The sequence below is a fragment of the Spodoptera frugiperda genome, chromosome 29, assembly GCF_023101765.2.
Source record: "Spodoptera frugiperda isolate SF20-4 chromosome 29, AGI-APGP_CSIRO_Sfru_2.0, whole genome shotgun sequence".
Taxonomy (NCBI): domain Eukaryota; kingdom Metazoa; phylum Arthropoda; class Insecta; order Lepidoptera; family Noctuidae; genus Spodoptera; species Spodoptera frugiperda.
The window spans coordinates 924,411-942,069 of NC_064240.1; the positions used below are offsets into that span (position 1 = coordinate 924,411).

At 35.1% G+C, this 17,659-nt stretch overlaps 1 protein-coding gene and 1 non-coding gene across 2 annotated transcripts; both read right to left on the minus strand.

Moving 5' to 3' along the window:
- Positions 1-1,295: 1,295 nt before the first annotated feature.
- Positions 1,296-15,925, minus strand: LOC118268655 (uncharacterized). The gene is made up of 8 exons (XM_035583221.2): positions 15,781-15,925; positions 9,048-9,242; positions 6,617-6,743; positions 5,184-5,295; positions 4,691-4,808; positions 2,366-4,479; positions 1,840-1,962; positions 1,296-1,755 (listed from the first exon to the last, which is right to left on the minus strand). The coding sequence occupies exons 2-8, from the start codon at positions 9,176-9,178 to the stop codon at positions 1,466-1,468; spliced, it is 3,015 nt and encodes a 1,004-aa protein (XP_035439114.2). The 5' UTR covers positions 9,179-9,242; positions 15,781-15,925; the 3' UTR covers positions 1,296-1,465.
- On the minus strand, positions 2,017-2,090 carry Trnai-aau (transfer RNA isoleucine (anticodon AAU)). Its single transcript has one exon. It is a non-coding gene; the product is annotated as a tRNA-Ile (tRNA).
- Positions 15,926-17,659: the final 1,734 nt, after the last annotated feature.

Below are 17,659 nucleotides of genomic sequence, written 5' to 3' on the forward strand. Positions count from 1 at the left end.
GAGCTTCCATTGAAATGTTTGCTTGGCATCGACTTAAAAAAATCATAAGTCATATTTCTGTACCTGCTTGCTATTATTACCTAATTATGTACCTACCTATGTATGTAGGTACTTATGTTTACAGGAAAACATGACTGTCTCTTTATTCGACTGACTGGAAGTGTGACAGCTGAATTAGGGGTTCGGGTTCAATTCCTGGACAATGTATTTTTTTACAAACAAACCCGCCATAACCTCCTGAAATTGCTGCAACTCCTGTAAGCGAGATCTACAGTAGATACAACCATAAAACACCGGATCACTTAAGTCCGGCGTGTCCTGTGGACATGTATAGGTAACTGTCTTGGCTCGTTATCCGGGATCACAATATATTTTGTATTGTAGCAAAATATGTTAATAATACCTATTATTAATTTTTATTTATTACATAGGTATCGTTTGGTCATAAATCACAAAACCGCACTCCACCACCGACAGGTCTTTTATTGTATTATAAACTTTATCGTCCCGTATTAAAGTTTAAATTCTCAAATTAAAATGTGCAAGCCTGATGCGTTAGCTTCTTTATCTTAAAATGATGTGTTTGGATTTATGGATTTTCCAAATTCAATTTTATGAAGATTCAAATACGAATGCAAATGTGGGAAAACCTAGGCACCGGTCACTCTTCGAGACTGCGTGATAAAATTGAGTCAATGTGGAATACAATCGTGGTGGCCCATCTCATAGGCGTAGCCAGGGGGGGGGGGTTTGGGGGTTCAAACCCTCCCCGAAAAGTTAAGATAAAATCTGTTTATTACATAAATTGTTTTTTTTTCTCATGAATGAAGGAAGTTTTGTTCGTTTTACTTTCTTAAACCCCTCCCGATACCAAAACCTGGCTACGCCTATGGCCCATCTTCATGTGGACGTCTAACCACTGATACTGAGGTATGAAGATGATGGTGTTGATGGTAAAAAGAGTAAAATAGGTCTTCATTACACATTATATTATTATTATGTGACAAGGGGAGAAGTGTTACCAGATTTTTTTTTAAGTTAGTTAACAATTAGAGAGATAATTAACTGAATAATTATTGACACATTTAATTTTGCGAAATCCATGCGACCCGGTACGAAGGATGTCAATAGATAACAGTAATACCCACGCACTTTAACCCCGATAAAGTTTATCTCATACTGCTCAGCGATTTCTACGAAATACCACTATGACGTCACACCAGAGAAAACAATAAAAATACTTTTATTCTAGGTACTTTTAAACCCGGCTATCTATGAAATAAATAATAAACAAATAATTTTAATTTAGTTTAATTATTTTCCTAATACAATAATAATTATTATAATAATTTTACTTCACACAAAAAATCTTTGGTAGTACGATATTAAAACTTTCATACAACGCCATCTAGTACAACATTCTAGAACTACGAGCTGAGCTAGTGCTTTCATCTGCGCATTGCGGTCATAATTCGGTTACGGCTTCGCCGTTTAAGTTCATGATTTCAATAGCATGTTCGGAAGGTGGCCTCCAGCACGGAATTTCAGCATAAAGAGGTTCTGAAGTTGTGCTATCTATAACATCCAGCTTTGCTTCACATTTCAACGCTTCAATTGTAGATTCAGTTACGCTAGCTCGAAGTTGTCGTAGTTCGCTGCAGTCGTTCATAGATGGCGCTATTGAAGAACGAGTTTGGATTGTGTTGAACTCGTGGCTTCTTCTTGGCAAATGGTCGTAATGACATTCTAGGATACCTGTAAAAAGTTCAGTCAATTGATAAATTATACAGTAAATACGTATATTATTCAATTAAAATGTTTGTTGTTTTGGTTCGTTACCTCTAAAGTTCTCCAGCATTATAGGGGAAATCGTTTGTACTACAACCGGCCTCATAAATTGTTTTAAATTCCGATCCAACGTTGAAATTGGTTGATAATGGCATTTTTCCGATGATGGAGGATCTAGAAAAAATATCAAAAAGATGTTTAAAATCACGGGAAACAAAAATGATATTGTGGCCCATGAGGGGATCGAACCCGCGACCTTCGCGTTATTAGCACGACGCTCTAACCAACTGAGCTAATGGGCCGATGAACAAAGTGTCGAAATTGCGATGTACATGCCCTGTACCAGAAACACAAGAGGAAGGAAAAAAAACAATATACGGTATGTGAGTATTTACACCTTTGCAGAACCAGTATTGTTTAATCTATGTTAGTAAAGAAAATAATATATGAACCAGAAATCTGAATTCTGCTGTATTGGTTTAAATTTTATTAGAGGAAAAAAATGTTAAGGCAGAATCAGTTTCTCTTTTGACATCTTTGGGCATGAAAAGGTTATACAAAATGTCATTAAAATTACCTGGTAACGGCGTATGGAAGATGCTCCTCACGTATGGCGGCGGTACATCATTGTTATCAATCATCACTTGCATTCTTATGTCATTGATCTTCCTCACGTCCTCGTATCTCGGCTTCTTGCACCTCTCAATCATCACAATCACTACGGCTACCGTGATGACCGCCATCATCACTCCTCCTGCTATACTGATCACCGATATCAGGTCTACTGAGGACCTCTCAGTCCCTTTGTCCCCCATAACAGCTGTTATATGCTCAGGTTCTGTCAAAATATGAAATTCTTCATCATCCGCTGGTCCTTCAGTAGTAACTTTAGTAAAACTTTTAGTAACGTTAGCCTTTTTAAATTCTTTTTCATCAATTTTTGGTGCATTAGTAGTTGGTTTAATCTTTTTTATTTCTGTTGTTGCAGTAACTTTTTTAGGTAAAACATATTTTATCAAGTGCTTTGTTGTATGCTCCGTCGAGGATTGCGTCACACTTGTAGGTTTAGGAGTTGTGCTAGTAGTGGTAGAAGTCGTGAGTAAATCATTCATTTTCAATGAAGTTCTTGTTGCATTGAAAGAAGCAGTTGTTATGAAAGTAGAAACATTCTTGTTAATGTCAGTCATCATGCTGTTAGTTCTATTAATACGAGGTATAGGCTTAGTTTCCAGAGATTTCGTTACTATAATAGTTGATTTAGTTGAAGAAGTTGTTGGTTTTGGAGTTACAGAAGTGCTTGACACTAGAGTATTGTTTATGAAATATGATGTAGCCAACAAATCTTTTCTTGACAAAGGACTCAGTTTGATTGGCGGTGTTGTAGTTTCTGTTAGCATTGGCTTTGTAGATTCAATCTCTGTTTTATTATAGGACTGTACTGTCGAGCTGTTCTTTGCTGATACAAATGACGAAGTTAAAGCGATCTTTTTAAAAGTTGTATAAGATACAGATGTAGGTATAATAGATACGATGATCGTCTTTGGTGTAGTAACAGTTGGTGTGAGTTCTTTATTATTATTGTTAGCACTTCTGTACCTTGGAAATTCATGAGTAGTTTTAATTTTTGTTTCTACAATAGGAGATTCACCTTTTTGAGCTGGCCTTATCCATATTTCTTTTGGTTTGAATTTGATCGTTGTTGGGAGAAATTTTACTGTGGTTTCCTTTTTCGAGGTTTCCATTTTTATCGTCGTTTCTACAGTTGTTGATGATACAGTTGTTGGCATTTCGGTTGTCGTAAGAACTTCAATGGGTTTTGGTTTTGCATTTGCAGTTGGTGCGCTTTTTATTACAATGATTGGTACTGTGGTAGTCTCTAACTTGTCAGTTTTAATCGAATGAATCTTGACTTTCTCTGTAACTGCTTCAGTAATAGGTTTAGTAGCCTTTGTAGTACTTGAAGTTGCAAGAGTTGTGTTTACATAGTCCGGAACTATTTTTGGAAATTCTTTGGTAAGCGTAGTCGTCATTTCATTTCTATGATTTTCTTTTGTGTCCAAAGTAACTATCGTTGCAGTGAACACATTTTTGGTTGACGCTGAAGTAGGTAATATAGCGTTAGTAGTGGGAGCTACGGTTGTTGTGGGAGAAGTAGAAGTTGGTGCAACTGTTGTAGCAACTGTTGTAGTAGTTGTTGCAACTGTAGTAGGAGTTGTTGCAACTGTAGTAGGAGTTGTTGCAACTGTAGTAGTTGTTGCAACTGTAGTAGGAGTTGTTGCAACTGTAGTAGTTGTTGCAACTGTAGTAGGAGTTGTTGCAATTGTTGTAGGAGTTGTTGCAACTGTAGTAGTTGCTGCAACTGTAGTAGGAGTTGTTGCAACTGTAGTAGGAGTTGTTGCAACTGTAGTAGTTGTTGCAACTGTAGTAGGAGTTGTTGCAACTGTAGTAGGAGTTGTTGCAACTGTAGTAGGAGTTGTTACAATTGTCGTAGGAGCTGTCACAGTAGTGCTAGGCGTTGTTACAGTAGTTCTAGGTGTTGTCGTGGTAGTTGAAGGCGTTGTTACCGTGGTTCTAAGACTTGTTACAGTGGAGGTTATTCTAGCTGTTGTAGGAATTGTTTTAGTTGTCAGTGCTGTTAGTATTTCTTCAAACGACGGCGTCGCTGTCGTTGGTGGCATGCTCACATCACAACTGTAAAATAAAACAAGAAATTTTATTTACAAATTCGAAGAATGTGGCTGCAAGGTAAGCTATCATGGGCAATAAAAAACGATGTGGCCATTTTAGGAATCTCAAGACCTTATCTTACATTAAGCAATAATGTAAACAACACAAAATTAAGACCTATTATTTTTTTTTAATAATGTGCTCTTAATCTAGGTGTAATAAAGTGGAAACCCACCTCTCACCTTGCCATCCGTCCAAGCATTCGCACTCGCCGGTGACGGGTGAGCAGAAACCTTTCTTACACCGTTTACATTCATGTATACAGTTCGGGCCCCATTTGTTGTCCGGACAATCTGAAATTATTTTGTTTAAGCATTTGGACATTAATAAATATCAATTATTCTATGTAATGAAGCAGCCGTGAATACAAGGTAGAAGGAAACTCTTCCAAAAAACCACCCTTATGTTGTTTAACGGACAGAAAGTGGAACTTTTTGTATATACATACATACATAACATAACTTCACGCCTGTCTCCCATGGGGGCAAGCAGAGACAGGCCAGAAGCTTTATGTATTCAGACTTATAAACTATTTACTTATTAAGATCTTTTGCTTATGTTCGGATCTATAAAATAATGTTTATTTAATCAATGCTCAGATAATTTACAATAATTTGTGTATTGGGTTTAGTTTCTGCACTCGGACTTTTTACCAATTTGAGGGTTACCTTCGGAGCAGCCAGGTCCCGTCTTCCCATTGGGACAGATGGGGACACAGGAGACATCCCTCATCTTGTACCCTGGACAGCACACCGCCACCTCTGCTATTCTTTCTTCCGTCTGTAACATTTTCAAAGATTTGTTTATTAATTTGTGGTTATTTTTATTGTTAGATGGGTTAATTTTTGGTCGAAATTCACTGTAGTGCCACGTATAATAGAATTGAGATCAGTTTGCTTGATCTTACTTCAGCTAGATTTGGGAACTTGTTCCGTACTTATGAATTATTAGGTCATACACATTACATCGATTACAGAGTAGGTATGTACATGATTTAAAAAAAGTACAATAAACGACAGGTGGAGAGAAAACCAATAATTTGAACCAAAAATATCTAAAAAGTACTTATTACTATTAATACATCATTATAAACCGACACTATCGGTGATCTACAAACAAAACATGAACTTGAGGCAAATAAAGAAAGGGATCTCATTTGCATAGGACGTAGCATGATCCACGATCGTGTAAATATAATGATCGCTTGTAAAGTTGACAATACATGCAATCATTTGTCCTGACATCTATCTTAAGATTCTTTGTAACTTTATGTAAGCCAAAGTACCTATGAGTGAATGTTTCAGAAAAGTCTTTTAAAGTGACGATATCCTGATAAATGATGATGCGCAGCTCGATTACGCGATGTATAGATAGTAGGGAAGCCATCCATAGCATATATGCATAGCACACATTCATAGCACGCATCTTTCCATATATAAAAAACATAGCATCACTGAGACTGAGTCCACTAGTGCTAAGCTATATGTACCAATGACATATTTATGAAACGAACAGTAAATCATTTAATGATTCTAGAAAATTACTGAAAGGTTTTCTTGAAAGTTTTAGCTTCGACATATTTTTCTACACATTGATGAGATCTATCTGAAGATACAAGCTGCAGTGTAAGTTGAATACAAAATGTTGAACATAATTAAGGCTAGTGGAAACAGTCACTTCACAATCGATCTAGTTTTTCTCAAGGATAGTCCTAGGACCAGTCCTAGATAATAAGTTGTTGACATCTAAACTGTATATTTTCCTCATTATCAAGTAACAGTATTTAAATATAATTGAGTGCTTGCTGGAATTGTGCCCAGTACCTATATGGCAATAGGCTCACCCCTATTACATGGGACTTATAACACAAATGGTACAAAATGGGTGTACATTGTATAGCGGCATTACGTGCCGTAATGTGCACCTCTGCCTACCCCTTCGGGGATAAAAGGCGTGATGTTGTTTTCGCTTGCTGGTACTTCAATCTTGTGTGAAGACAATTCTAGATGAGAATAGGACTTTAATACAAAACCACAAAGTCGAAAATCTTCTAACCTTTTGGACATGAATAGTAAGTAAAGTGGATACAATTGGTTCATACCTCAAGCCTGGTCAGGTCTCTCATCTCGGTGTTCCACCGGGAGCACCTGGGTGGCATGGAGAAGCACCACTCGTACGTTCGAACCGACATCGGAGCGCGGTATTTCACTCGTTTCGTGATGTTGTATCTGGGGAGATGGAAATAGTGCTTTTAAATGTATCCTCTATTATGTTAAGTAGTTCTGTAGATCATCATTATATAATCAACATAATTAGGTATCAGCAAAAGCTGTTTGTGTGTGTCTATAATTTTGTTCTTTTATATAAAAATCTATTTCAATTCGTTAGTCTCGCTAAATCTCAAAAACGGTTAGTTCGATCTGGCTTATTTTGATCTTGAATTAGTTGTGGAAGGCTTAAAAGGTGAGAATAACATTATTGAGGTGGTATGTAGTCTGCCGGGTTAGCAAGTCAAAAGTATTTTTGGCCAAGTGAAGCTCCTAGAAGTAACAAGTTAGACTAATCATATAATTTTTTTAACTGAATTTGATTTATTTAGACACGATATGGCTTCATCATGATGAAAATTATATAATGAAATGTAATACGTCAGAGAATATTATTCGTCTAAATTTCAACAACAACACATTTCGACGCACCTAACCAAAGTTCCCTGTAAAGGGTTTCGTAGAAAGTGGTAATTAATTAAATCTATCCAGATTAGTCCCGCCCACGTAGGGCTGTCAGGTGCACTCGTGAACGTAAAACAATATTGGATAAAGGTTCAAGGTTATTCAGTTATCAAATTGTTATTGTAACGTTGGGTATTGTAATTTAGAAAGGTATCTTATTTATGCTGGGTAAGGTTTTGAGTTATTGTGTTATCTTCTTCTATACATACCTATAATAAAACTATAGAAGTGTTAATTCCGTACATTATGGTGTGTTACTATATAGGTACCGAACCCAATCCAAGGCAGAAGTGATGAAGCAAAATAGTGTTTCATTGTGAAAATAGGTATTGCCACCCCTATAAGACATGATCATGAAATATGTAACACCCGCTACTGCACTAATTCTCGGTTTAGGAACAAGCAGTGAATGCTGGCTGTCAGTCCATTCATTCCATCGTAAGATAATGTTGTTTTATGTCCTCCCAATGTTACGTATTCTTTGGAAAAACCGGAGATTAGGACCAGGGTGAAAGGACCGTGAAATACTTAGCTAGAAGGTTTTATATAGGTTTTGGGATACATATATAAGTAGTTTGTATAAAACTTTTGTCGTGGGTTAGAGAACAGTACAAATAGTATGAGTTTTCTTTACGTTTAAAATAATCGAAACAAGAGCGAATGATTTTTTCAAACCAGCCAATCAAAGTGCCGAACGCGCGTTTGATTCGAATACTTTAAGCAAACTCGTACTAGGGGTACAGATAAAATTTCTTCTTTCAATGACGTATGTAGGTAGGTATGTATAAATGAAAATGATAAGTCAAAAGCTTAAGTGCAATATTCAAACTTAAATTGGTCTTAATCAATTATGTAGTAATTGGATTAAGTACGAGGAACACTTTAATGAAAAGATGGAGAAGATATTGGAGTGATGCATTGGATTGGATTAGATGCGTTTGGTCAGCAGTGGCCAATTATAGGCTGTTGTTGATGATGATGTTTAAACCAAGTAATTCTACTATAAACAGCGTAATATAAAATTATTGTGACCTACTTCTTTTACCTACTCTTATGATTTTATTGATTTTCTAAGGACCATGTTTGGATAACATCTATATTTGCCATTGAGTGGGCGGTCTCAGTTTCAATATTTGTTCTGTCTACATATTATTTGATATGAGATTTATCAATTGGTAAATCAATAGGGGTTCACCGTGTGGTTCAGTAAAATATTGAGTAGATGAGTATGAATTCTGAAGGGAATAATTCAATAGATTTCTTCATAAAAATATTCATGTTTATTTCTTTAGCTTTGAAGTTTGAGTTCGTGCCATACACTGAACAGCATGATAAGAGTTTACGTTATTGAAAGTAGATTTTTTTTTGAAAATTCTTAGTATCACTACGAATATTGATGTGACTCACTTTCTATAACACTGGTCTTTTAATACAACTGGCGATTTAATTTGATGTTACATAGACTGACGTGACATGCAATGAAGTGATCCACCGTCGTCCGTCATTTGTTTAGAGCTTAAGTATGCAAGCTATATAAAACCTTTGGAGTCTCTTACTCGTCCTTCTCCATACGAATCTACACTTTGAAACGAGCAAATAGCTTCACTACAGGACTGACCGACAGACAGACATTTTGTTTTGTACTATTTTCTTTGACGTTCAAAAATACCTTTCCATTTTATTGGAAATAAATAATTTTGATTTTGATTTTGACATAGTCTTGTATACTTAGACCAGACTGATCCGACGATCAACGGGTTAGTTAAATACTACTCTTGTAGGTATGAAAACTCCACTTACTTCTGTTTCACCATGCAGACGTTGTCCCCATTGAGAGCAGCTGCTTCCATCACGATCGCCACAGCACACACGAGCAGAACGCACCATGCTTTAGTCTTTATAGTCCTTAGCACTTTGTCCATCAACACCATTGTAACACTAGACACTATCCATGGTCCTAATGTCGTGGAAGCATTGTTAAGTTAGCCTTAGTACCTGTTGGATAAAAAAGTCGTGTTAAAGTTCTGGAAATGTGGCATAGAACCGTACTCAGAGTCTAAGGACTGCCTTAGCAATTGTTTTAGGAACAAAATCGTTACTAAGGAATATACTTCAAGTAATCGTTATGGCAGATAGAAACACTTTTTTGTTTTGACCATTTTTATTAACCAAAATTAAGTATAAATGCATCTTATTGGAAGAGTTATTATTATAGGCGTGAAACAATTCCTACTCCCTTGCGACTTTAGCAGAACCAAAATATCATAATTTTTAGACCACTATTAGTCACCAACCTACGTAAGCTGCTGAAGTCACATTAATACTAGACTTTATACTTAACGAACAAAAAACTCATTTTATAACCTGCAACCCACACAGTGACGCAAACCAACCTTTTCTCGTCGGAGAAATAAAAGAATTCCTATCCATTTGATCCTCCCTTTCTATTAACAGGACAATAATTTGTCTAACGCGTGACTGTATGGGGCTTTGGGGTCAACTAACGGAGGGAGGAGGGAATTAATTGTTACAATAACTGTGTGATACTGTCCACATTTCGTAATACGGGATGTTGATCAATGTACTGGAGCTTTATGAATGACATAATTTTAGAGGATTATGGTCTTTATGATTAGACTTCTAAGTACAAATATTGAGGTCTTCATTTTATTAGTAAGTAGGTTTAAATATAGCTAGGTCACTAGCATTCGTGTCTATTTCATATATCGACTTGTAACATATTCATGTTTCAATAAGTTATAACATAGGTACATAGGTAGTTGCAAGCCCCTTCGGGAAATAACTCGATCCTTCGAATGAATAATGTATTTTTTTATTATCAATATTATTTACTTATCATACTGATTCATAATGTTCATGTTACGAAGATTGGGTAGGCTTATAATATCAAGTTGAAATTGATTGATGACTATCTTTTCTTTTGGTCCTTTTACCCATATTAAAATTTACGTATCAAAGGACCAACTATGATCTACTACCATCAAATATTTTCTCGAACAATCTATGGAGACCTTAATAACGTGATGTAAGTTTTTAATACTTATAAAGAGGTCAATGTTTAAAACACCATTTGTAAGCAATTCAGTGATGTAACTTCATTTAAAAATAGATTTTATTACTAAACATTGTAAGGTTGAAAGTTTACTACAACTGCAAAAATTGATTTCATTCATAAAAAGAATTGCGATACTATGTTTATTATAGTTTGGAATCCAATGCCGGTGTAGTAGGAATTGAATTTATGTAAATGCTTATCAAGGCAGTAATGGAATGTAAATTGTTATATCGAGTGTACCGAACATATTAGAATAATAAAAAAGACGATGTTGATTCACCATTACAAAATGTGTTAACTAGATTTTCTAGCAGTTGAATGAATTGAACTTGAATATATTAAATTCACACGAACATTCTAATATTTCTAATTTATTGCATTGCATTTGACTCTGTGAGTATATGTATTACAATCAATATTAAATCCCACCCAAAACATAAATGTGAAAGGCTGCCAAGTTCGATAATATTGGAATGCTTCGCCTATAAAAGAAGTGAGATCTAAATAAGTACCAAGTTCCATACACAACCTCAGTTAAAAATGATGTAACTTGGCAAGTTTTCTTGTACATAGAAAGTTAAACAAACTTGGCAAGTTTTCACACACTTTGTTATAAACCTACTAAACGCAATGAGTCAAGTATATAATTTTCTATTAAAACTTGCCAAGTTATATCATTTTTAACTGAGGTTTGTGTATGGAACTTGGTACTTATTTAGATCTCACTTCTTTTATAGGCGAAGCATTCCAATATTATCGAACTTGGCAGCCTTTCACATTTATGTTTTGGGTGGGATTTCATTTATTTTTGTAAGGTTTATTTTCTTTTTTTCTTATTTTACTTTACTTTGACTAAATACAAACCTTCGTAACGAATTTTAGGTCTTCTTAGGGGTATAAATTTACACCTTCATTATTTTTAAAACCGACTCACACTTGGCCATTTTCAGATTTTTTCCTTTACCTTGACCTAAAGACCTACCTCCATGCCAAATTTCAAGTCAATACGACCATTGGAAGTGGTCTAGGTTTTTGATGAGTGAGTCAGTCAGTGAGTGTATAGTAAAAATAGCGATTTTCTGACGTCAATATCTCAAGACCTACAATAGGTACATTAATGAAATTTTGTATTTTAGATAAGTAAGTAGATCTCGACAGATACTAGAAATTTCATATGCGTAGATAAAATAGATATTGAGTTATAGGTGGGTCGAACTTGGCCCGAAATGGTTCGTGTAATATAACCCACGGCCGGTGTGTCGGTTTTTTTGCTCGAACTTGGCGGACACACTGCCGTGTGTCTAGATAAGGTAAGTGTGTCCTTGTCTAACTGTATACTACTTTGTACATTATTGTAAAACCTTGTTATCTTAATAAACAAATCAATATGGAAAATCATGTGATTAATTAATTGAAAGGATTTTTAATGCAAGTTTATGTCCTAAATTTTTATAGTCTACCAGTCTATATACTTCTTAGTTTCTGAGGTTTTACTGTGCATAGCACTTTGCCCACATAAAATGGTACCTATATGTTTATATGTATGTATGGACATAGTTTAGTCTATATGTGTGTACGCACGCAGCGGAGTCGTTTCGCATGCGTGCGCGCAATTGGGCAGGATGCGTCGATTGGCGCGTCACAACTGCTTTATCAGCGGTGCCGTTGACCTCCTTCTGAATTGTCAATGAAAGCAGCTACTCAACTTAAGTCGATTTGTTAAATTGATAGAGACGCGAACGGTTGCAAGTGTCAAGTGCTTATTTATAAGATGCTTTGTTGACTTATTGATGCAAACTTTCACTGGAAAGAAGTTCAGATGAGTGAACGTTTGAATTTGCATTGAAATGACAAACAAAATTGTTGTGTATAGTAAGACATAACCTACTATTGTTGTGAAGAATTTAATTATGCAAAGGTAGAAGATAGTCAGAGAAAAGATGGATAGATTGTGTAAACAAGGATATGAAAGAGATAAGAAAGGATATGAATATACCCATATTGGTTGGAAGGATAATGGCAAGATTTGGGATAAGGCTGGGAAGCTTTGCAAAAGATTTCTTCATTTACTTCGGTTATTATCTTTATGGAAATTTAGGGTTAATGGTATCCGTAATTTTTCCGACCCCAAATTAGACTATCTCCTGGAACTACGTTGCATAGTTATAACGGGTGATTTTTTAAGAGCTTGAGAACTTTTTTTTAAAGAAAAACGCATAAAATTTGCAAAATCTCATCGGTTCTTTATTTGAAACGTTAGATTGGTCCATGACATTTACTTTTTGAAGATAATTTCATTTAAATGTTGACCGCGGCTGCGTCTTAGGTGGTCCATTCGGAAAGTCCAATTTTGGGTAACTCGAGCATTTCGGTCGGAATAGCCCGAATTTCTTCGGAAATGTTGTCTTCCAAAGCTGGAATAGTTGCTGGCTTATTTCTGTAGACTTTAGACTTGACGTAGCCCCACAAAAAATAGTCTAAAGGCGTCAAATCCATGTGGTTGAATAACACAAACCCAATTGCTGCGAACGGCGACGAATCGACATTTCACGGTCTTCAGCAACACTCAGAAACAGACGCAATATTCTCTTCTGTACGCACTGTACGCATTCGTGTGGTTGGTTTAAGGTCCAATAAAGTAAACTGAGTGCGAAACTTGGTCACAATCGCATTAATTGTTTGCTCACTTGGTCGATTATGTAGACCATAAATCGGGCGTAAAGTAACACTGATTTTGGTAATAAAATTCAATGATTTGCAAGCGTTGCTCGTTAGTAAGTCTATTCATGATGAAATGTCAAAGCATACTGAGCATCTTTCTCTTTGACACCATGTCTAAAATCCCGCGTGATCTGTCAAATACTGATGCATGAAAATCCTAACATCAAAAAAATCACCCATTATTATGCCAATTCACTACTTGTATAAGTTTTTCTCCCTTCTCAGAGAGCATGTAACTAGTATATTTACAACATAGTTTTACAACGAGATTAACTGGGAGCGAAGGGGGTACCCATTTATTTTATAAGCACCGCGCTTGGCTACCGGATGACGATTGTTTGGATCGAGGGGTCCATTAAATAGTTACTATAAGTATACGCTGACAAAATATTATAGATATTTATTGTTAACAAGCTGATTGATTGAATATAACATTTTATGTGATACTGTTCTGGCAGGTTAGACAACATAATTTAATGTTTCCGACAAGAGACAACGGGACATTCAAATTCAAATCATTTATGTCTAGCTTTGGATCAAATAATCTAACAAACGCATTAGCAGTTATCAAAGCCAAATTCTCAATATTATAATTATGATAGAAATTGATATTTTGCCTGATTGGCAAAAAGTCCTTCAATTGTAACATATAACATTATTAGGTAGTTAGTAAAGAGTCTTCACTGTTCCCCTATTCAGTTACTTCTAGCAAATAAAAGCATGTTGTTGAGTAAACTTATTACTACTTGGTCGACACTTAAAATGTCACTACATAAAGATATGTAACTAATTCATTAGTTATTAGTATACAACAGTAGTATTCGTATCGTAGAGGATGTGAACTATTTAGATAGGTGCACAAGTTGCGCAGTTGTCTGGTGTAATATTTTGTTCGACGTGCTATGAACTGCTACTGACAGTGATTTCCTCAATGATTCCGTGATGACATAATACTAGATACTAGGATCATCTAATATGTATAAATGGTAGGCTTATTATGCCCACAACTTCTATAGTTTTAGTGTTTTGGTCCTTTGCTACGAGATTAAAAATTTGGTCCTAAATATCAAATTTGGGCCTTCTAACATTTTGTATCTTTTTCAAAGTTGAGTTTTTATATATATTTTTTTATAATAAATAATTGTTCTTGGACACAGCTCAGTCTTTATTGGGCTGATATCATACTCTAAGACTTCAGAATTTCTAATACTCAGCACAGAGTTTCTGAACTCATCTATAGCAATTATCCTCACTCCTATAACTAACGGAAAACTATTGAACCATACCATGTTGAGTTCTTCACTCCTGCTTATTTATGCTACACTTGACAGGAATCCATAATTATCTGCTACATTGTATGTAATAAAAACATGAAGAATAAATGTACTATAACTAGTATAGATTCAATTCAGATTGTAGGCAAGATATCTAAGCATTAACTTCAGCACGTTGATTTGAAGTTTTCAAATTTAATATTAAGATCTTTTAGAATCTTTAGATGATAGAAAGCATTTTTAACTTCATAACAAAGCATGTCATTGCACCGGAAACCCTCATTATTGCTAATAAATATAATTAATTAGTAGGCAAGGGAGTGTAACAGTATAGGGGTGAATATTAAGAAGGGTTTCAGATTCTAAGGGTGTATCCGTGTTGCGATATTTAAATTTACTATTGGAGTCTCAAGAGGAATACTTGACAATTCTTTTACTAGTTTTAAAATTGTAATAGCTACAGCTGGATTTAGTCCGGTTACATGGCCATCCTGGAAGTCATTTGGGCAGGTTTTATTCAGCAGTAATCTATGGGGTAGGCTATGTAATCTACATCAAATCAACCAGAAACATAGAAAGCAAGCTGTATCCTACCTATCTGTTGCCCATTATAATATTCAAGCAAATGTTATCTACACCGGTCATATTAGTCTTGAAGTATCCTGTGTCTTCTTTCTAAGCATCTATAAATACTTCTTTCTAGGTAAAATTGTTGTACGGAATTTAATTAAAATCCTCTGCTTCGGAACGGTATAGGACAGTGAATAACAGTCGAAATAAACGACTTGGTATTTTATTACTAACACTACATATTTAGGGTATTTTTGTTCTCTTGATTTAATCATTCATCTATCTCTCTGAGCAGTCTTGATGTAAAAACCGAACTCAAAGTTAATATCATTGAGTTTTTTAGATATTAGACCACTTATTACATTAAAAGTGCCAAAATCTTCATAGATTATCGTATAATGTAAAATAATAATAACCATTAATGCAAATGTGTAAGCAAAAGCTCATAATTTTAATACACAATACACAAAGCAGATGCTATTTGGGTCAGTCGCAGTGGACTGTAGATTAATTGGCTTAATGACTAAAGCATACAGTTGTCCACTTGAAGCGGGTTTAAAAATTTTATCGTTATAAGTTCATTTGACTGCAGAAGGACAATTTGTGCCTAATATATTATTTAAAATAAAAATATTTTGACGACGTAAAAATTGGGAGTAAATATATAAAAATGAGTAGTTAGTATTAAAATGTGTATAAAATACGAAGCTTAACTTGGTTCATTTGTAGGATAATGGGATATAGCAGAACAATTTTGTAAAAAAACGATGTTAATTAATATTATTTTGTAACTATTTAATTACTATTCACAATAAACTAAACTATTAAAAACATGTGATGAATAAAGAACTCAAAAGTTCAAAATTTATTTTAATATCATTTACATACTCACCGCTACCACAGACAGCGTCAAAAAAAAAACACATGAATAACACACACAAGATCACAAAAAGTACCAGGCAATCAGGAGTGTAACGGAGCGCACAGCACATGTGACGCGCGGTACAGTTAGGACGCGACTGGGATACGGGACAGATGGGACCTGTTTAGATAAAAATATATCGCCCAGTAAGGGTTGTTTACTTCAAAAGGGATTTTACAGCGATTTTAAAATTATTTTGACAAACTTTACGGTTTGCTTGCTTAGGATATGAATATTGGTTGGGGTTGTTCTAAAAATATACGCGGGAGTTGACATCCTTTGTTTTGTGAATTTTCATTTTTTGGGCGTAGGTGTGGCACATAACTTCAATGCAACAGTAGAGATTACTTAATTATACGACACCTACGTCTTTAAAAGCTAAAAATCAAGTGTCAAGCTTCAAATATAACTTTCAAGAAAAATATAAAAAAAAAATTTTTCAGAATCAATACTGTCAATACAACCAAACCGTCGAGATTGCATAAAGTATTTTTCTACAAGTGGAAGTAAACAACAGATGTCATTCAGAAAACAATGTTGTTTGCCTTGTGGTACATTATTGCATAGGTACGAAAAATATTGTAATTAAACTTGGCATTTTTTTTTTATTTGAGTTATCTTCAATTCGATACTGCAAAAGTACCTATTATTTGCAATTTTTATCTCCACTTTCCTTATTGGATAAACAACAATAGTGGCGTCTTATTGGCGGGCTGGGGGGCGGCAGTTGTTTACTAATAACAGAAACTGCTCTCGCACGATTGATTCCAGTCGACTTTGTATTAGGGGAACATAAAGTCGAAACGTTATAAGAACGACGACGCTTACTTTGTTCAACCGTTACAATATAAGAGGGTGAAAATTGGACAGAAGCCGAAAGGACCAAATTGGTCCTTAGATTAGTATTGTGAAAATAAGTTTGTATGTATTATTGCTCATATAAATAAGTATTTTTATATTTTCCGATTGTATATTTTATACAAGAACAAAAAGTCTAAAACCTCTTTCATATCTATTAAATACTGCCAACAATAATAAACTTAAACGACCCATTAAACAGCAATCATATAATGGCATTGCTGGGCTAATTGATTGATTTCCCTTTATTGCTTAAACAGCATATTTAAGAACAAAAATGTACCAGGCTCTCATGAGTGGAAAGAGATTGTGTTGAACGCGTACAGTAGGCGTCGCAGTGGCGGGCAGCATCCGCCCCTATCTTCAAGTGTTGACAAACTGTTATCAGCAGGAGAGTGTACGCTAGGGGCTTGGGGATTCGATGTTTATTTACTGTGGAGAGTATAACGCACAATTTGAGAATGTAACTGTTATTACAGGGATATTGTTAAGGCAATTTATTTTACTACTACATCGATATTTATTATTTTTATTATAATCACGTAGTGTCAAATATTTTGTAAGTGAAATTGGCGTGGTACAATAGCAATTAGCAATATTATTAAAAAAAAAAACAAGTGATTAGAGATTAAAGAATCTGTTGTAAACAAAACATTAAAAATATTTGGTTTATTTTGTGACCATAAAACTAGTAAAGACAACAATGGCGCAGATTATTTTCTTCAAAAATTCCTAAAGATCCTCCTACAAACACATATTGAACTACCTGCACGTCTACACACACATATGATACTCCTCACACACGCACAATGAATTCAAAGTTCACACATCAGCAGATTTTACGCAAACTATCACGAACTACAAACTATTCACACGGTATCAGAACTACCAGGCAACCACGACATGCAAGGAGATGTAAATAGTGCAAAGTTACGTCACATGAGCACAATACCGTAACACATTTTGAAGTACCAGGCTTACAGAAACAGTG